Source organism: Esox lucius, chromosome 1, assembly GCF_011004845.1.
Source record: "Esox lucius isolate fEsoLuc1 chromosome 1, fEsoLuc1.pri, whole genome shotgun sequence".
Taxonomy (NCBI): domain Eukaryota; kingdom Metazoa; phylum Chordata; class Actinopteri; order Esociformes; family Esocidae; genus Esox; species Esox lucius.
The window spans coordinates 35,173,769-35,195,910 of NC_047569.1; the positions used below are offsets into that span (position 1 = coordinate 35,173,769).

Below are 22,142 nucleotides of genomic sequence, written 5' to 3' on the forward strand. Positions count from 1 at the left end.
GATGCAGCAGCCTAGACTGCTGTAGCACTCTTGTCACATGTACCTCTGAACGTAGGAGAAAATAGTTGATATTAGTAAATTTTCAAAAGCAGTAATTAAGGGTTCTTGCCCTGAAGGGTCTCAGGAATCCTATTATTTTTGTTAGGATTATTATCATTATTATTCCTTTTTTTGGACGCACGTTCCCATGAGATGGCATGCGCTACACACACACGCCACTTTACCCATATGTGTATACAGTCTGCTGAATTCATCTATTAGACTATAGGTCCAATTGAACCAGAGGTGGCACAATAATAAGCAATCGAAATCGCTCCAAAACTCCACTGGCATTTCCACCTAATATGACCTAGAGGTCTGAAATGCGGTCCACAGATCCCTCTTCAGCCAAAGAACAAATTTACCTCAAGAACCTATAAAGTCTGCCATCTTGGATTTTCCGCCATTCTACTAGAGCTCTGCACCAATCTGCATGCCGCTCGGTATATATCATCTTGGGACAAGTATCTAAAGATTCGAAATAAGGACTGTTGATATCTTTAACAGAAGGGCTAGTATGAGCCAATGATAATTCCTTTGGGTGTGGTCTCAATTCAAATGCTCATTAATGCAAGATGGTGAGGCCTACTGCAACCCACCTTGGTATATGGGCCCATAGCAGGAAGACCTCCATAAAGTTTCAAGGTGATCAGCCTGATGGTGGTGCAATAATCAACAAATGCATTGGGCTCCATAGGAAATGAATGGAGGACAATGAGGAATGAATGGGAGTCTATGGGGAACACAGAAGTCAACGAGGAACGCATGAGGAAAATGAATGTGAGTCTATGGGGAACACATGTAAATCAATGGGGAATGAATGGGGGCAGTGGGGAATTAATTTTGGTCTAGGGTGAATGCATGGACATCAGTGGGGAATGGAGATCAATGGTGAATGAATGAGGAATGAATGACAATGATTTTATAATAAATGGGCGCCTTGGTGATCCTGGAAGAGGACCCCACCTTTTCTGATATATTTTTTAGTTATCGTGTGTTGAATGAACAGGTGTGTGTGCTGAAACAGGTCCAGGAGTGGTCTGGCAGCCTGTGTGCACTCTAAATGTGAGGACATCATTCCCAAAGGGTCATGTCATTTTTGTGTCTGCTCCAGCCTTCAAGTCCTGAGTTTCAGTGGATAGCCTCTGGTTGTTTTTCCCTCCAGCTTGGCACACCTTTCAAGCTGCTCAATTTGCCAGAGAAATTTAAGCATTAATGTTATTGGGGCTGTCAGGCTGATCTGAGAAGTAGCGGTTATTGGAAAAAGTCTGGCTACTCTTTGTTTTGGAAAGAGCCTGGTATTTAATTATGAATAATGTAGTAGTATTTTAACCTTCGTTTTGTTGTCCTTAGTGTACATCTGTTGTCAGAACCGTTAATTTAAGTGTTTTAGCAACATTACACACAATATCACCAACAAAAAAAAAACACTACCTGAGAACAAGCGATGATATGTTGCCATAGTTGCTTGAGAATCAGTTTAGTTTCTGCAAAATCACCCTTAGATATTAACCCAACTCAATCATAGTAATTCTGCATTGTATCATTATGTTATTTTAAGAACATAAGTCAGCCTATCGTTCCCAAACAACAAAGGCCGACCTGGGAATTAACACCTCAGGTTTAACAAGGTTCAGGTGCACAGCAGCCTACTTCAGGAAGATGCACAGCCCCATTTTTATTGGATCGAATCGGTTGTCACTCACCTAATTTAATGATTAGTTTGCAAGCTGGGACTATCCTGTGCAATAATTGTGCACAGGTGGACACTAATTTGAGTGTTCTGGTGTAATTTGGTTGCCAAATATGACATGGAGAGGCTGTAAATCTGACCAATTACACTACACTTGAATTCAGGGTTAACCAACAATATTCTTCAACCAACTCTGGGGAATGCAATAAAGACATCTTCATTTTCTTCCTAGAGTAAAACATTTGTAGGTAAACCAACTTGAAACCTTTGAATTACTTTATTCAGTTCAAGATACAATACAGCATTCCAACTGTGAGGAGAATTCAATAACAATCAAGGTTTATTCCTCGCAGAGACTGATGAAAAACTGGTAGGGAAACAGCTGAGGGAATGAAAGGCTTCTTTTGACTACACTGTAAGAGACTAAATTCTCATTCACATTCACTCTTTCTATTCTCATCCCGTAAAACATGTAGCGGAATCCTCTGTGCCCCATCCATAGCTACAGTGGTCAGTCTAGTCGAATCGACAATGTGTGAGTGATGCCGTATCTTGAAATAAAAAGAGGCTAATGAAGGGTTAAACTTACGAGTTCATAAAAAACAAACATTGCTCATCAAAATCATTGGCACGAAGAGTAAGAGCAATATAGCGAGAAAGATGGCGGACTAAACCCGCACCCACCCCCCCCCCCCAACGTGTCAAATGAACGAGAAAATCAAAAGCCAGTGATATACTGAACACAAACGCATCTACTACACTGACAAATGCAAATACGCACAACACTCTCATGGTGGTCCCCAATCAAGTCTAGACAAAACATTGGGTGCGGGCTTCTCATTTCTCAGACAAATTAAACCGAATCTTATTGACTACAGAACAACACCTGCACAGGACCAAGAACACGAGGTGCTCTACGACCACTTGTATGATTACGTGAGAAACATCCCTGGACAGGACCAAGCACATGTAAGCATACAAAACAGCCTTCCAAGACCATCTGTTGTAGCAGTAGCTTGCGTAGCACTTGAACAGGCCACCAAGAGCTGACCAGCGTGTCCCGGGTGCTGTGTACAGAGAAATGTAGCAGCGAGAAGGGGCCGTGCTAATGGCTAATGTTACAGTCAGTGACTAGGTGTGTGGGGGAGGAATGTGCGGGTCAGATCAGCAATGCTATCCTAGCCACACTGGTCGCCATGCGCTGCATAACATACGTTTCATTACGTTTGGAGAAGCAAAAGATTTACAGCAAAGGGAAATCAGAAGCCTGCGCTTTTCTTGGACACTATCACTGACGGTAAAAAAAAAAGAAAAATAGAAAAGAAAAAGGAAACTAGATGCAAACAGGCTCGGTTAATTCTCTATACATCACCAGTTGTTCTTGAACATCAATAAATATATTGTGAAAAGAGTTTGCAATGTGATCTTGGGTTGTTTCCTCTGGATAGCCAAGCTGGGGCCGGTTTATGCCAGGGCCAGAACTAGATGGAGAGTCAGAAGACAATCACATTAGAGAAACATCCAGCAGGCATGAATTCTCATACAAATATATTGAAGAGGAGCCAATACCACTGATATATTTGTTTTACAAAATGTACACTTCAATCTGAAATATAGAACAAGGCCTCAGCAGCTCTACGCAGGATACTTCCATCTTCCACAACATGCGCTTAATGGACTGATGTCCTGGTAAGGCAACTTCATTCAGTAAGGACATTAATGGAACTAAACTCACCACTTATAGCTTCCTGAGCAAAGTACTTAACATCCATATCGGTGTCTGTGGCTAGTTTCTCCAGGACTGGTTTCACCTCTGTCTGAAGGGCACTAAGGAACAGCAAGACATGTTCATACAGGACACAATCACATTGGATTAGTGGAGCCAGGAGACAAACATCCGGTTCAGTGAGCAAAGAACAAACATTGCAATGGTACAACTAAAACAAAGCATCCTCACTGGTCCTGCGCTTCTAAAATATGGGTTTTCTTTGCATTGTGAAAAGGCTGTGATGCAGACTATAATCTAGAAAGGGAGGCCTGAATGGGAACCAGGGCTTTGGGGTTGGGAGAAAAGGGACATACCTGCTGTCAAGGACTGGGCCAATTTTCTGGAGGGACTTGGCCACGTTGAAACGCACATTGGCAACCTGGTCGTTAGACATCTTCAGGACAACGGGGAGCATCTGTTTAGTTGTAATCTCCTGACCACAGGCCTCAGACAGAGACTGGAGTGGGTGACAAGGGGGGGGGGTGCATTGACAAATATGCATCAGCCATAAATGACATGGACGCGTGGTTGACTTACTCTGCAGACACGGAGGGTGCAGGCGCGGTCAGGAGAACAGACTCACATTAATGCAGAAGAGCGTGGTCATCCTGTGTAGATAGTTGGGGTCGTTGGCCATGCCGAGCACCTTGGGCACGATGGTGTTCTGGGCCCACTCCGCTCCAAACTTCTCCACTAGCTTCATTAGGTTACAGGTGGCCGCTTCACGGATAGCGTAAACTGGGGATAACAAACGCACGCGCTTGGGTTGTAAAACTAGATAAATGCTAAGCATAATTCTAACTTCTAGGACTAAACCACCATAAAGTTGGCAAAGGAAAGCAATAAATCTTTCTTTGAGAAATTAGGGAATTTGAAAAACCCCACTTAAATTACAAACACTTAACTAAACCTCAACCAGATTTTTTTTTTTATATCTATATCTATATATCTATATATCTATATCTATATATCAAGACAAAAACAGAAAATATAAAAAAATAAGGGTTAATAAATCCCTGAGTCACAGTCTAAGCTAGCAGCTCTCTCACACAGGGAGAGATGGGTCTAGCTAGCGTGAGAGCTATGTCACAAGATAACATTTCTCCCTCCCCTTCACAGAAAAACTTGAATTTACAATCATACTTCATCTGAAATCAATTCCAAGGCATGTAAACAGCAGCCAGTAAGCCCACAAAACCCACAAACTTCCATTAGTTCTCAGTCCCAGAGTAAATTCATTCTCAGCAACAGCTCATTCTATGCTGAGCCACAGCCAGAATGCACATTTTGCGAGAACACATGTCGGCTAGCCTAGGTAGTTACTAACTGATCTGAGATCCCACTCCAGTCTAGGCATGTGGACGTATTACAGCCTGATACAGCTCCATTGCTAATGTGAATTAATAGGAGTGATGTGAATGTGATACGATGACTATGTGAGTGTGGTGTCCCTTTCCCTGGGTCAACCTCTGTAGTCACGTCCTCCATCTCAGCTGTGCTTATGTAAGATGTGGGACGAGGGCATATTCTGTGATGTAACACTTCTGGCCCTTTGTCCAAAACAGTGTGCGCTCGTTCATAGGGACATGTGGACAGTAGATCTGTATGACAACTGTAACTAATGCTCAAGAGTATGACAACGTCCACCGTGTCCAAGACACTTTTATTAAATCATAGCAAAAAACTAATCGAAACATTTATACAGTAACTGTCATCACTTATAATATTCATCATCTACAATTCCATGACAGAACCAAACAAGAAAAAGACACTGTCTTCCAAAGAAATAGCCTCGGTCACCGTGAGTTCACCTTGTCAGTGGCGACTTCCAACCCGGCAAAGCAGCGGCAGAACACCAGTCACAGGACCGTGGAGCCAGCATCTCAACCTCTACATGACCCTTTGTCTCCTCATACATCCATAATGAGACCGTTGGAAATTAACCCCATTAACCGGAGGAGCCACAACGACACATTAAAACCTGTCTGTGACCGTATGTGTCCGTCTGTGCGCGCACACTTTTACAATCAATTGAACTAGACCAAACCGAAAATGATGCTAAGATCTTATTAGGTTATTTAAATTGAAACTGTGGGGGAGCCTCCAGACATTTGTCACAGAACATTAGATTTACTTTCTAGACTGAGGGAAACTCACAGGGGATTTGCCCAGACTTGACATGAATAACCCCTACAGGATCCCCCCCGCCCCAAAAAACCTTCAAGAGGGTTAGAAGGATTCTCTTCTCTCATCCCCTCCCCGGTTGTGAGGCAGCAGAATGTCTCAGCATGCTAGGGGACAAACGTAAATCAACCGCCTGAGGCTGAAGAGGTTGCGGACGTCCTTCCCCACCACAGTGTAGTGTGGCTTAACCCTAACTGGAAGCTGCAGGCCTTTAAAATGCAAACCCAGTTAAAACCGTTCAGCAGTAAGCGTGCACGTCACCTGGCACAGTACACAATCGCTGCACAGGTATTTTAGGGATTCTTAAACGCTGACATTAAACTAACATAACAGCAATGAAAAGACAGACCCGGCCACCGGGCTGTGCTACAGCGTAGCTTGGGTACCAAACGCACCCTGCTAACTATATTTAAGTGCTGACTAGAGCCCTGTGGCGATTAGTAAAACAGTAACACGTACAGGACAGAACCGATGCAGTGGAACCCATTCTCCATTCTATCCAGACTGAGAGGAGCAATTAGGAGGAGAGAATTTCCCTTTGCCTCTCCCAGTCCCAGTCACTGGGTTCTTATCAGACCGTAGTCACTGGCACTGCCTTGAGGCTGGGGGGGAGGGGAAGGGGGGGGGGGGGGGAGAGCTGCAGTTTGACACGTCTCCCTCTTTCTCAAACAAGCTGTACTCAAAACACGACCAAGTCTCTAGGGCCGGTTTCATTTATTGCTCGAAATAAATAAAAACAGGATGGAGAACTCTCGTGAAATCAACCCAGGATTTGGCCAATCAGCAGTTGGTAGGGAAACACGTGACAGTGGTTGAAGGCAGTTGCAAATTAGCCACTTGTGAAATGCACCAATTACCGAGGCTTGCAAAACAGGGTGCAGTTTTAATCTTCAAACTATTGCTCCTTTTATTTAGCATGCAACACCTCCCATAGCGTTTAGGCCAGAGATACTGTTCAAACATTAAAATGTTCAGTGCATTCAGGACCAAGTTACTTGCATCCAATTTTAATCTCCTATTTGTTTTATATTGAACTTGACATTTCAAACTCCCATGGACTTAAATTTGATTTTTGCTATGAGATTTCTTCAAAGGAATACTAACAATACCACATTCATGTAATTTTCTTTATATTGTTTCACATTTAGGCTATCCCAACCTAAAATGCTTTAATATGAATTTGCTGATATATTTTGTCATAGTCAGTACATGTTAAGGATTCCAAACAGTACCTCAAACTGATCAAGCAAGAGACGCACCAAACCAACATGGTTTTGCAATGCTAGGCTACGCCATCTTTGCCCCAGCAACTTCACATGTAGTTGGAATTAACCTGACAGCAACTAGTTTGTATTTTATTCAAGAGACGTAGGTGGGGACTAAAGATTTGACCAGATAACCATTTGTCAGTTAGCTGCCAGCTTACAGGTTAACATGGACAGCTAGTGGACGAAATTGTTGAGCATGTATTTTCATTGATCGTCATGTTTATAATTCCACACCATACAAAGCCTGATGACAGCGAGAAGAAAAATAACTGTTTCATGGACAGCCTGAGAACTCAGCTCTTCAAATGTTTAGTTGCAGCTGTAGTAATGCTTTGAAGTCCAGTGATTGCGCAACCATCTTATATACAATTATGCATCAAAAACATATTTACAAAAAAATATTCTAACGTGCGTAGTTGAAGCACAAACCATTCAACGGTAGGCAAACAACAACTCACCCACCACTATATGCAATGAGTTGTAGGCAGCAAGTGACCATATAAGCTGAATGTTATACTTAATATTATGAAGCGTTTTAATTAACAAGTATCCCAGTCAAAATCCAACCTCGAAATGTGGGGAACTATTTAAGACTTCCTTGGACCATTGAAGCCAGCAATTTCTAACCTGTTTTATTGGTTTTCAAAAAAATAAATTGTTTAAAAACAAAAAAAGTTGGCTACCAAATAAGCATCAAGTATGCATTAAATGTGTTTAGTTAAAATGTGAGCCCTCACACTTTAAGGTGATAGATGAGGAAATTGTGTTGTAATAGTTCAAATACAAAAGCCCACACATTACATGCAGTCAGTTGAACTTGTAAAATATTTCGGTGATTTACGTCATTAGATTCCCTTTCATCACATGTGTAATGAGGACTTTCACCTCTGACACCTCCGCACCCGCTCACATCAGGTGTGTTGTAGGAACCGGCTTTCTGATTAATGTTTAACAACAGAATGCTGCCTATCAGGATTACTGCTCCATTACAGAAGTTACTGATCAAAATAAGATAATTTTGGCCATGAGATGACAGGCTTGCTATTAGCCTACATTTCATTAAGAGGTTTATGAAAAATGCTGACATTTGATCAGTCAAGTGATTTTACTCCAAGAAAATCTAACATTTCGTAACCAGTTAATAAATGGTTAAGAAACACACAGAAGAAATGAAAAAATGTGGATGCCCTGGTGGTGCCACAGTTCCACGACGATCATAGAAACCACAGTGGTTAGGGAAAAAATGGTTCAACTTCACCAAACAAGACAGAAGTAAACAGAATAAATCAAATTTGTCCAAAAAGAAAATCATTTGACAAATTATCCCTCCCAGTTTTTGTTTGCTTCTGTGGTAGAAACATTTTGCAAAAAAAAAAAAAGAAAAGAAAAAAATTTGGCGCAATGAATACATCCCAGGGGTTACAGAAGCAGCACAGTTGGCTTAGAGCAGCATGGGATGTGGTCAGTCTGGGAAGTGATCCACCCCAGTCCTGCAGACTGGTCAATGTGCGGAACACGGCAGCCGACCGCTCTGAACAGACCAAGGTCACATCCCGGCTTACCATGCGAGGAGGACAAAAGCATTGGAGAAAAGAGAGGGATAGTTGCGTTTGTCTTACCGTGGTCAATGAGCCACGCCATGCAGAGAGTGTTCAGCTTCTCATCAAAGAACTCCACTCCCTAGAGACGGCAGATGAGGACAAGAAGCTTTTAGACCATCGCCCCCGTCCAATCCAAACAAACATTACAGTACAGGCAACGGTATAAGAGAAAAGCATTCCAAATCGATTCAAACAAACAGTAAAGCTCGCAAAAATAAATAAAAAATAGGCAAAAAAATCTGCATCAGTTATTCGCACACGTCACAGCGACTCAGGGTCGCAAAAGGGCGCCGACGAGCAGGCCTCTGGGTACTAACCAGCTGCCCGGCCAACAGGGGCATGTACTCGATGATGGCCAGGCGCACCCGCCACTTGGCATCCTCAGCCAGCTCCACGATGGCGGGCAGCAGGGACTGGGAGAGCTGACGGATGCCGATCACCTCGTTGACACAGTCCAGGTTGGAGATGATGTTCAGACGAACCTCAGGGCACTGAAGGAGGCGGGAGAGGAGCAAGAACAACAAGTTGAGACCAGGAGGGATCCCCAGGAAGAGTCCGGGGGGAAAATACAAATCAAGTATTTATCGCCATTTGGACTCCTCGTGTTAGGGATCTTCTGGAGTAAGAGTCAAAGCCTTTGCACAACGGGAATCTGCAAAATGTACCCATGAATGAAATATTGAAAAAAAATACAATTCAAGCCTCTTGAAATACAAAACTGAAAAGTCACTTAGCCAACAGTGATCTGGAGTACATGAGTCTCCCCTGAACATTTAACTCTCCTGGGGAACAGTTAGCCAGCCTTCACTCCCTAGAAAACACTGCCACATAGTCAAGTGCCAGTAGGAAGTTAGGCCATTGTTTTGCGACAAAGATAACTAGCCAGGCTAGACAATATCTACTTTGTCAGATTTTTCCTTGCACACACAGTGGCACATATTCAGGTGATACACAATGACTTTATGATTTTCTTTAGATAAAATCTTGTTATAGCTGATTTTTTTTAAGCAAGGAATCTCAAACATTTGTACAAGCTACTAATTTGCACTTTGTCATCCACAGTTGTGATCTTGTGGTATCAAAGTCAGCTGCTGGCTGAAAATGCAATAGAACCCTTGTGAACACACACCAGAAACAGGCTAAACTGCAAATTGTGTCCAGGACAACAATCCAATTCTGATCAGAATACACAGTAGTGCTGCAAATTAAGGCTTTTCCATTATCGACAATCAGACTCACCATTTTTTGGATGAGTTTGCCTACTACATTTAAATGAGGTCTGTGTATATACCATGACTAGTTTGTACAACATAAAAAAATAAACGATCTGCAAAAACAAGAAACTTGGGACTTCGATTACTAAACTACAGCAAGCCGATCTGGTTTCCAAGCAAGAGTATTCTTTTCAAAAATGCTCAGGGGCGAGTAGAAAGCTCATGTTGTGTAGGGTTAGTCCAGCAGGTGAAAAACACCCGCTTGGACAGCACGAAGGTCGCTGGGATGCGCGTGTATTGCCGAGGGAATCTTCATTTATCCGACCTTCCACCAGTCCGTTGGATTTCCATCCAGTGGGGGTAGAATATCCCGCAGAAAGTTACTGTCTCAGTAGCGCCTTTCCAGACTCCGGGTGACTGTGCCTCGCAATGGACCGGTACATCCCGGGTTCAACCCAATTCATTAAGTGCAAAAACCCTTCGTCAATAATATTTATTGGCATCACACCTTTAATCTTTACCTGGCAAATCTCATGCTATCCTCTGCCCGTTGATTACGGTTATTTCTAGTGAACATCGACGTAATGGTCGTTTGAGAGGACGAGGTTTGTCTGTGAAGTAATACTTGGGGTAGTCGTTATTTGCAGGGAACAATAATTTCTCATCAAAATGATCACAAGCCACGCTTATATTTGCTTGCTTAATCTTTCATTGGATTATACCGCTGTAGATCATTCAGAGGGTTCCCCGCCCAACTAGTGACATCGCGTTCTCAATTAATACTAAACTGTCGGTGTCGATCAAATAAATGGACGTCGACAAAATTGTTATCAACAATTAAAAGCCCTTCGATTAATCATTAACATCAATACACAGTTTCAATATCGGAGTCATTCTAGTTTATTTTTACCACTTCAAGGTGGTTCATTCTGACAGCAAGCTTTCAAGACAAGTTCTGTCAAATCAGCTTTGGTTGCAAGGCGAAATAGAACATCTTAATGAGAAGGCTGTCAAATAAAGAGCATCTAAATCGTCAGTGAATCATCTACTCAGTTTCACTGCAGTAATACAGTAAATTTACACACACACACACGCGCATTTAAGGTAGAAGCGGTCTACCAGGATTTTGTAACAGTGGTGGTAATTAGAAACAGAGGTTTGAAACTAACGTCTAGGCCGATAGCCGCTATTTTTTATAATCTAATGCATTATAAGATCAATATACATAAAAAAGGAACAAACAGCAACTAACCCACTCATCATTGTAATTTTGTTTTTCCAATGGTCAACATAACCTATTAGCAGGAAAAACATTAGAAAGATGGTTTTCTGACAAATCACATATTCAAGCTGATCGCTCAAAAGAGCAATTAGTGAAATACAATTCAGAACTGGACAGACGGAGTGGCACAGATCCCATCAGAGGGCATTTGAAGTGAATTATCACCCTTCCCCACTTCCAAATTGTTTAAGAATCCACAATAAATTCCTAAATAAATAAAACACCCTTCATGCCGCAACCCTTGCCCTCAAAACCCGGCGTGTCTCATCAGTATCACTGTATATCCTGTCCATTTTAAATGCGATCAAGCGGTCAGGATTTGGCAAGAACGGCTGCTTTCCTACAGTTTGGTTTGTCTCCCATCCTGGCCAGCTTTTCCCAGGCAGGGCCGTTAATAGGAGCTGGGGTGCACACGTAGCTGTGTGGAGGAAGGGCTTGAACCAAAGTCATTGGACATTGCAGAGGGAAAGGCAGGATGACGTACAGTTGGACTCAACACGGATGAGTCTTCAAGTTATCCAGGGCAACGTAACGGAGATATTGGGGATACCAGTCCTCCTCAGGGACAACGTGGGTAGCTGGTGTGACCTCCTTGGCATAAAGTCGATCGGGCTGTTGGTTGTGGCCTGTGTGACGCTGCCACACGTCTCTTCAATGGCTGTTCAAAGCTGCTAGAGATCAGAGGCAACGGGAAAAAGGTGCACATACGCACCAACCCGGGAACGTCATCCAGAACACTTAACGTCTTAACGTGTTGGGGTGACTCCCATGGAGGATGAATGGCTCAGCGCGGTATCTTTGTACAACGAAATCACCACGGACAAAAGGCAATTGTGTTCATTATCCATATATGCCAGGCCATAACCCAACACGCCGCGCGGTTCCCCGCGTTGACGTCAGCAAACTGCTCACCCACACCAGATCTGCCCGGTTCAGCTGAAGAGAACACTTCCCCAGAACACCCCCGGCCTTCCAAGGTGAGTATTTGCCCACTTGCGTAATGACTGGACTTCTAAGCGTGTCACACTCTCTTATGACCTGAAACTGCAGTCATGTCAAGACCCTGGTGACGACGAGCACTTGGATGGTTTCAGTCATATTTGGGTGGCTGGTCCCACAGTCCAGCAGATGAAGGCAGATGTAGAAGCCCACGGCTAGTGTGAATATAGCTAAAGCGGTGGCGAGGCCAGTTGGACATGATGGCTAAGGTTCTAAAACAACATCTGAGAAGGCTTACGCGGAAAAGTTGTTCACGGATTTAAGTTGCATGAAAAGCTTGCTAGGAGCAAGACGGTTCAATTAAGCATTTCAAATTTGGGCGCCAAAGGAAATCCAGTTGAGAACAGCAGTTTTACCTGATGGCACAGAACTACTTACATTCTTTAAAGAGAACCATGGGGATGATTTTAGAATTAAACCATAAAACACACAGACATCAAGAGGTCTAGTAGCTGACAAGAAAAAATAGAAATTCTCACAGAAGGGTGTTAATAGCACCAATAGCACTGTGGGAGATAGATAAACCTCAGTCATAGATAAACAGTAGAGCCACTTCGCATGTTCGATATCACTGGCAGTAACTAAATGCTTACCTCGTCCTTGAGCTGGGCCAGGAACAGAGGCAGCAGATGCTCGACCGTGTTGTCTTTTCCCAGGATGGTGGAGAGGCCCATGATGACAGAGGCCAGGGCAGACTTAACATGCTGGTTGGTGTCAGACACCAGTTCCTGTTAAAGGAGGGACAAAGAGGGAGCTTTGTAAAACACAGATATAAACAGTGCAGTGGAAATTGACAGCAAATCGGAGCTTCTCAAATAGGGGGGAGTTTTTGTGATTTTGTGTCCTGTGAAGCAATATTATTTCTAAGTTGACATTTGCCTTAGTAGAAAAGTGGCCTTGTAAACAAGTCACAGAAGCACTACTGCTCTCCCTCCATCGGTATGCCTTTTTACTTTAGCTTTACGTAACCAGGCAAGTCCACATGTCAGTAAGCTGCCCACTCGGCTTCACTGAACAGTTCCACTGGGTAGCAATATTTAGAATACTGTCCCTTGAATGCTTTTCTAAAATAGTTTGCCATTTCTTGGGGAAGGTTTTTAAATCGAAGCAACTAGCAAACAATGCATTTCTGTTACATTTGCATTTAACAACGCAGGCCTTGGGATTAAACTAAAGAGTGCATATGCTACAACTGTACTTGTATCTCAGAAAGCAGGCGCATACAAATAGGGATACATATATTATTCAAACAAGATCCTCTTCAAACAAAATGGAACATCAATTCAACCCAGGATCCACTACCCAGTTTGCCATTCCCTCAAACAGATTCTCTGTTCATGTTCAGAAAGTGTGCAAAGAAAATAGACAAGTGCCTGCTATGATGCATTCCCGTAAGAGCTATTAACACCTCACCTAAAAGCAAATGTAAAATGTAGTCATTCACAATTTGTCTACATTACATGGCCTGTTGACTTTTTTTTCCTTTGTCAGCCTGCAAAAGCCAGTATGGATAGAATGCCAGAATTCACAATGCATTTGGACCCTTCTAATAATCCCACGTGCCAACACAGCACCGCGGTAAATGCATGTCTGGATATTTGAGATAATTGAATCATAGAACCTGTGTCAAGCAAACCAGAAAAGACAGGAGAAGCAATTCAGACATTCTTGAATGTCGGGACAATCCTTGTCCAGCAAACAAAATTTAATTCTATTTGAAAATATGCGGTGATTTAAATCATAGTCAGCATTATTTCTAAGTATTTCAATTTCACGTGGCCAACATTCTCTCATTTTTTTCTAAACACTTTCCAAAATTTCTCACAATAAAATTACACAAAAATGAATGTCAAACAGAATCCAGTCAAATCCAGCGAAACAGATGTTTTCCATCTTAAGAACATTTCTCTGATAGTTCCTGCTTCCATTACACATCCCAGTGTTGTCGACATAGTTTATGCCGAACAAACCTGAGTCAATGGAAACCTGCTTAGTGAGTTCTAACATAAGCAGCAAGTATGACTTGTTTGGAGGGAAACCGGAAAACACAACAGTGCCACCTGCTGTCCAAAGGACATCTCAACCTACAAAGCACAGCATCATGTCTTACATAAAGCAGGTTTTCAGAACAGTTTAATCAGTTGAAGAGCTCAGTTGACACACTATATATTAGGCACGGATTTGTAATAGTCCGAAAATATACAGTGATGGCAAGTATTTGCACTTCTGAACATATTTTGTATTTTGGATATGACAACAAAGAGAACCAGGCAAGCCTAGTTCTGCCGGCCCACGATTAGAAGGGATGAATGTTGTTCCTGGTTGGATTCGATCTGCGGTTTCCTATGTGACAGAGTGTTTTTAATCACTACCCTATTTTACCACATTTTCACACACCTATCATGTGAGTCTGTTTACTTCTGCATTGTTAAACCAATCGAAACTCCGTGGATCTTGAAACGAATTCTCTACACAAGCTGACATTCAAACCAACAACAGATAACCGGGTCACTACACTACATTCAACGCGTTAAATTAGAAAGATTACTGTAGATGGCTAGCAAACAGCTATACAGTACACATAATGAAAACAATGACTCCAATCAAACTGTTCCTTGCCGGTGCCGTTCAGCCATTGCAACATAAATGTAAACAGTTTTATATTCGGCTTACTATAACGTTGCTACTGAAGCTTGTTTTGCTAGTAGTTCACCTGCAGTGAATTCTAGTTAACAATTGTACAAACATTACAATCGCACAAAGATAAAATTGGTATACAACAAGTTACACTGAGGCTGTGGAAGTAGATAACAGGCCTTACTGCCAAAATCCCAAACTGTTCCTTTAACTTGGGTTCATCTCTTGACAAAAACAAATGCCTATTTGCCTGAAGCACAAAAGCTAGAAAAAGAACCTTCATGAGTCACTGGCATTCAGAGTAACTTCAATCAAGTAAAGAATGTACAGGTCGAAGAAATAAACACAGAAAGTGAGCAGAAAAAGGGATGAAAATGAACAGCCACCAGTCCAATACCTTGACACAGGGCAGGATGTGAGTCATGATGATGGTTTCTCGGCTGTCTTCTGGGAGGTTTTCACAAAACTCTAAGAACAGAAACTTAGTGTAAATAAACAAACCAACTTGGATCTGACTTGTAAAAGCTTCTCATTCTCTCGGTTCATCTACGATCTACAGAGACATACAATCCCTGGCAGACACACACTCACCTTTGACCTTGTTGGCTGCGGCAGCACGGACCTCTGCCTCACAGTCCTTCAGCAGGTTCTGGAAAGCTGGAACTAGGTCATTCTTGGTGATCTCCGGTCCCACTGCCTTCTGGAGCTGTGGATTCACGGCGACATGACAATTAGCATCCAAGGCAACACCTTTGTGAGACTCCAACCAATACCAAACTAATGGACTAAGTCCACGGCAGAAAGGGGCGGGGCACAAATGGAATATGCCAGGTTTTTAATTGGAGTGGAGGTTGCAATTCAGCCGTTATACAGGCCGAGTGGACTTCTACCACAGACTAGGGACGCAGTGATAAACATCCAGCAGAGCGCTAGGTACAGCCATCTACGGCTCAGACATTATCCCGCCCAACCTGGCACCACGATTTGCTGACCGAAACACTTAACTAATGGGATTCCAGGTTGGGAACAGAGGCTACCAAAAGCTATAACAGTGAAGGGGAAAGCAACAAAACACCTTTTAGGTGACAACTGCGGTTGTCTGGCAGCTGTTAAAATGTTTAACTCCCACCAAAGATCTCTTAAGGTACATGGCAAACCAATCAATCAGTGGGTTCGTGTACTGAAGGAGGCAATGAAGATATGCGCATTGTAAGAATTCAGACAATGTAATTATCACATAACTGCCCAGCTATTCAATCCTGCTACCCATTGTCCATAATAGTGGGAGAAATCAGGTCTGGTCCAATTGCAAGGCCGGAGACACGGTTAGAAAAGTTGTTGAATGTGGCCCATTCTGTCGGTTCTAGAGAATCTGTGTGCTAACATTGACCACTCGTCATTTTGACAAGTCATTTATTCGGTCGAGCTGTAGCTAGCTGTCACAGTCACGAATTTAGCTAGCTAATTAACTTTGTTGTAGAAAGTAGATAGTGCATGTGTTGTAGCTAGACTAGCAACTCATTTTAATCATTGCCACGTCAGAAAAAAAAAAAAAAAAAAAAAAAGGTTGACAGTAAGGGCCAGCAATTTCAACAGGTGGTAGTGTGACAACTTTTTCATCAAATCCCTAGGAAAAGGTCTTATTTGCCATGAAACAGCACATGTAATTAAGATCTACAACATGAAGACTATGACACAAAGCATAAACAAGTATCTCATATACGGGGACAGAGACTGGAAGACATGAAGCAGTCTGAAACTACCCTATCCATTCAACAAGGTAATGTGCGAACAATGCCCAGGAGAGAGCCACAAGCGCAAGCTATGATGCAGCAGACTGAAAACCATTGATGGAGGGGGGAGTTAATCGAGCAACGCCTCCCTACAGTGGCAGATATTATACTCCCGGAGAAAAAACAGGAGATAGAGTGTTGCTAGAAACACTGTTGCACGGAGGATTGAGGACTTGTTGGCAAACATCAAGAGTCTTAGAAAACACAAAGAAATGTGACTTCTATTCAACTGCGTGCGATGAGACCATGGATATGACACGGCGGGGGGGTATGTGATTTTTTGGGTAACAGAGGGGCTTCAAAGCATGACAGGAACTATAAGAGGGGTGGATATTTTTGCCGGTATCCCAGGCCATTAAACAAGTTGAACTACCATGACAAAAGTTGTGGCGCGACTACAGATGGGGCTCCAGCTATGACCGGTGCACAGAAAAGACGAGCAATCTCGATGTGAGCGAGGTGGGGCGGGGTCATGCAGTCAGACTTCACTGCATAGTACACCAGGAGGCCCTGTGCTCAAAAGTCATTAAAAGGGAGAATGCCACAGGCACAGTTGCAAAAACTGAACTGTATTTGTTCAAATTGAGGCCGACAATGGCCTACCTCTGCGTTCGTTGGCTCAGTCGTGGTACGGCAACAACCACCAGATGAGCCCTCAGACCCAGAATGGGTAGCAGACCATGGATTAATGGCTGACGTAACAGGCATCTAAATGCACTCAATGCCAGCTCACAAGAGACAAATGCTAGTGTGTCACAAACGCATGCAAGCATTAAAGCTTCCGTTTGACGAAGCTTCGTTTGCGCAAGATTCAACTGGAAAACATGCTACACACTTTGTCCCTGTGCAGGGTAATGGACACTTACACCAATGCAAAAGTTTCTGACAATGTGTAAATAAATGGATGTAATTGCAAAACTAAAAGCAGACTGACTGCCACCATTTCAAACATACGGAGAACGACATGGAAATGATATCACAGTTGATGTGAATAAAGCACCCGCCGACCAACAAGCGGATAGAAATGCAGTGTGATGACACGCTGCGCGTTCGTCATCGGCAGCTCCCTCTCAGTTTATTTGGGTCAACATTCATCTGTGAGCAGACCTTTTCCCTCTTCACATTGAACAAAATATCGCCTAAGAAACAGTTTCACTGACTCCCATCTGTGACATTCTGAGAACGTCAACCTTTCACCAGAGTTCGACCAAATACTTTGACCCAAGCCACAGCATCACTGCTCACATTTAATTAGGGCTGGTAAGTGAAGTCTACTAAGCTTAATGTTTTCATTTGAAATAATGATGTCCAGGCCCAGTAAAAACGTCATAGTAAAAATGAGTCTGTTACAGTAGCAATATTTTGAACATATTTATGAATAGCTGTTGTGTGTTAAAAGGAAACTCAATGTGGAAAAAAAAGTTTTTACCCCAATATGTTATTAATTTTATATCTGCAAGCAAGCACTTTGTGCATAGTGATGTGTTTAAACATCAGAGTCGACCGCAACACAAGGCATTCATTTAGCCTATAATTGTAAAAACTCCTATTCAAATCCACATTATAAATTCTATTATATTTTGATATAAAACTGTGGGAATATTATCTGCTTTGAATAATACCAGGGTCCAATACCAGGGCCCACCGGAGACCAGGGTCCAATACCAGGGCCCACCGGAGACCAGGGTCCAATACCAGGGGTTCTGACTAACAACTGCTGGATCTGAAAGACGTCAACCATCTAAACAGGTCCACTAACATCAATTGGGCTTCCATTCCATAGGGAATAGCTACATGCAGTAAATCGCTGTTCCCAAACGGCATACCTCAGAAAACTTGTCGGCGACCATGTAGCGGACCCTCCAAGACTTGTCCTCGGCAGCCTGGCGCAGGGTGGGCATCACCAGGGTCTCCAGGTCCTCCTGGGGCAGCAGCGTAGCGATGCTCACACACGCCTCAACCGCCAGCAGGCGCACTGAATCCTACATGGGAACACATGCCTGTTGATTATTCTGGTCCAGTTCATTTACATTCTCACACAAAATAGAGCTGCACAAAACTGAACACTGCATTTCGGCCCAAATATCTTGGTGTAACTCCAAATCCTGGTCCTCATGACCCAAAGGGGTGCACGTTATCGTTTCTGCCCCAGAACACACACCGAATTCAAGTTAAAGACTTGCCTGACACAACCAAGAGGTAAGGGCAGCGTTTGAATCAGGTGTATGAGCGCAAGGGCAAAAAACACACACCCACTTGGGTCCCAACAACTAGCATTGGGAAACACCAGTGTAATGATGAGGCACTGGATTGACGGTCGCCGGGCCAGGTTCAGGCCCGGTTTGGGCTACCAACTAAAGGTATTAAGCTTGTTCTATGACCTTTTAAAATGCATATGGCCCTATTAAACAACACTGTCCATGGCCATATAATTCCCCCTGCGAACCAGCTAGATGATTCAGAAATCGGAGGGTAGAATTCTAGGCAGCCCGTGTCACAAGGTCACAAAGAGTGGTCAGTGTAATCGTATCTAAGTGTCCATGCATATACCTGCTCGTCAGAGGCCAGTGCCGTGAAGAGGGAAATGATGTCACTCTTGACATAGTCCAACTCTAGGACCTTGGCAAACTCCCCCAGCTTGGAGGCAGCGGCCCGGCGGACCATGGGAGTGTCATCGGAACACAGAGTGCGGAAATGCCTGGAGAGAACACACCAAAATGAAAAAAACTAGTGTAGCAATCACATGGCATCACAAGACTGGAAGGTGGCGGCACAGAAGCCCTGACAGAGGACAAACAATGTATTCAACTAACATCTCCTTGTATGCCAATTTTACGCGGGCCCTTGCATAACAGCAGACTGCGTTTCAATCACACCGGGACCGTAGCTAATACGTTTAAGCTACATCCACCCGGGCAGTTACTCACTGGCGAATTTCGGCCTTGACAGTGCTGGACACGCGTGGATAGCAGACGCTGAACAGGCCACAGGCGGAGGTGCGGGAGGTGAACCAGTCACCACTTGCCAGCCTCTTCACCAAGGGCTCAAAGTGCACCTCCAGGTCCACGGGGGAGTGCTCCTGGGAGATCTTACGTAGAGACTCCACCGCCTTGTCCCGCACTACCGTCTCCTCCACGGTAGCCAGGCTCTCCAGGGGTGGCTGTGGGCGAAGAGATGTCAGATAAACGGGCATGTTGGTGTGTAGCAGAGATGGGGGCGATGTGGATTAAAATTCATACTGCAATGTTTTATTCGTCAGTTGTCCGATTCAAATTTGAAAAGTTCATTAGCAAACGGGTTTCATTTAAAATGCATATCATTGATGTAGACAACGTATCGCAATGCACAATAAGCCAAACTACTAAAACAGTTGGTCGGTATTATCAATAATATAAAGTTTACCATCCTGGGTTTAGGGTGTAGCATAGGGGACTCATATTGAGTTACCCCATAGATGTTGCCAAAATGATGCCTAAAACAATGTGTTGTACAGTCTACATGTTAAGTGATACAGTTCCTTTTAAATCCAATACATACCAGAAGACAGTGAACATATTCAGGGCCTCCAACAAGCATGGTGAAGTTGCCCAGCTGCTCAGCCAAGGCAAGAAGCACCTCATCCTCATCATAAATGGTGTCTACAAAAGGTCAGGTTGACACATCAATAACATGGGAAGAAACTATTCACAGACCAATTCACAGAACCATTTCTTGCTAAGTACTAGAATGGATGTTGAATTGTGCAATCTCCTGTGAATTACATGTGATTACATGTTACAAGTCGTCTTGGCTAATCATGTCTGTAACTTGAGTTTTCAAAGTGAGGTCATACCCGTGAGGAAGGGGAGGAGTTCAGTGCGGGTCCTCTCCACTCCCAGTGCCAATGCAATGGTTGACAGTTTCTTGATGCTGTTCAATCGCAGCTTAGAAAGCAAATACCAGTAAATATTATAACAAACACCCATCAGCCATACAACCAATCTGAGCAGTTTAGCTTGGTCAACCCGAAAGACTTGCATTTCAACAGAACACATTCATTGTATTGTTGTAATTTTTTTTCCAGAGACAGCAAAACAAGTTGAAGATCGAGTACATAACTAACCATGTCAGTAACTACTAACTAGAACAAAAATGTATAATCTCACTACTAGGTGCAGCATTAGGTTGACTACACTGACAGAACCAACTGAAGTAATGCCGTTAGCTTTAGCCAAAACCACGTAGCTAGTTAGTTAACGTGATCGTAACATACAGTAACTTTATGGTTATGACTAGCCACCTAGAAAATGTATAATAATGTCAATCGACGGCATCTCTTACCACAAATCGTCTATATGTTGTAAATTATCTGACACATTTCAGTTAATAGCAAACCTGGAGGCTTACTGTATCTGCAAGTTGACTAGCCAAATAGGCTAATTGGAGCTAGTAGTAGTTGGCTAACGTCGATAGCTAACTACCTTATAACGATTATTAATAGCGCGCAATTATAGTCTTGCCAACTACAAGTTACATTTACCATTTGAGGCAAGCAATCTAGAAACAAGCTACTGTAGACCACGCAAGTTATTTACTTAATAGTTAACATTGACTGTACACGCGAGGATGGGTGCGCCAGGCTGAGATTTGACGAACAGTACGACAATCTAAAGGGCCTCGGTATGTGTTGGTACGCTAGGAAGCTAACGTTCAGCAACTATACGTACTGTAAACAGGCCTGTTCAAGTAAAAAGAACAACAAATACAATATATCATATATGCGTATGTTTTAAACGAATAATGAGTGATTACCTGGACATCTTCATTGCGAAGCTCATCAATGAGCACGGCGATAGGGTAGAGAGAATCGTCTCCATCAGCTCCTGCCATTTTGGATTTGTGTTGCAGTAACCGAATGGCGATTCACTACGGGGTTTCTTACTAAAAACCACCACCAGGGGCCTCCTTCTCTACGGATTTTTATTTTGGAATGCGCGAGATTTGGTCTGGCACATAGAGTTGAACAGAGGACGCTTCCTTTATGAGTAGACTTTTGTTTGGCATCGCCTTTGAGGGATTCCACCATTTTAAAGTATTTATCTGGGTTCTGAGACTTCCAATTTTGATTTAAAACATAGCAACAATGTGAAATTTTTACTTATATGACATACCTCTAACTCTGAAATGGTGTTTGCATGCTCTGTCCCCCCTTTCTGAGAAATGTCGCTTTGTAAGTAAAATTATCATTAATTTATGCCATAGAAAATTTGACAGCTTTGCTGTTAAAAGTTCTTACCAAATATTCAATTGATACAAAATCTCATTTATGAATCAATAATTATAAAGAGTTGCAACCTCTTAAAGATTGGTTTATATATAGTACTTTAATGCTGAATTAATGGATTACCAATGAGATTTATTTAAGCCTACAGTGTATTCATTGCTAAGAAATAAACATGGACCACACAGACTTGTGAAAAAGGCATGTCAGTTTTTCTCTTCTTCTAAACTGGATACATATAATTTCTAAATGTTACACAGCAGAAACTGCTTTTGGACTACCACACTGTGGTCATATAACAATAACTAATGTAATGTAACAGTATATAAATATACCCACTTTTTGAGAGTTTGTGGGTGTTAATGGTATCTCCGACTCCAACAATTGTTTCCATTCCCCTTTAC

The 22,142-nt window shown here is 42.8% G+C and overlaps 1 protein-coding gene across 1 annotated transcript; it reads right to left on the reverse strand.

The window, feature by feature from the left end:
* Window positions 1-1,990: 1,990 nt before the first annotated feature.
* Window positions 1,991-21,412, reverse strand: ppp2r1bb (protein phosphatase 2, regulatory subunit A, beta b). The gene is made up of 15 exons (XM_010871541.5): window positions 21,270-21,412; window positions 20,311-20,401; window positions 20,016-20,116; window positions 19,406-19,638; window positions 19,029-19,176; window positions 18,305-18,460; window positions 15,277-15,391; window positions 15,083-15,153; window positions 12,642-12,776; window positions 8,871-9,044; window positions 8,572-8,632; window positions 4,084-4,238; window positions 3,815-3,957; window positions 3,468-3,559; window positions 1,991-3,213 (listed from the first exon to the last, which is right to left on the reverse strand). The coding sequence occupies exons 1-15, from the start codon at window positions 21,345-21,347 to the stop codon at window positions 3,197-3,199; spliced, it is 1,770 nt and encodes a 589-aa protein (XP_010869843.1). The 5' UTR covers window positions 21,348-21,412; the 3' UTR covers window positions 1,991-3,196.
* Window positions 21,413-22,142: the final 730 nt, after the last annotated feature.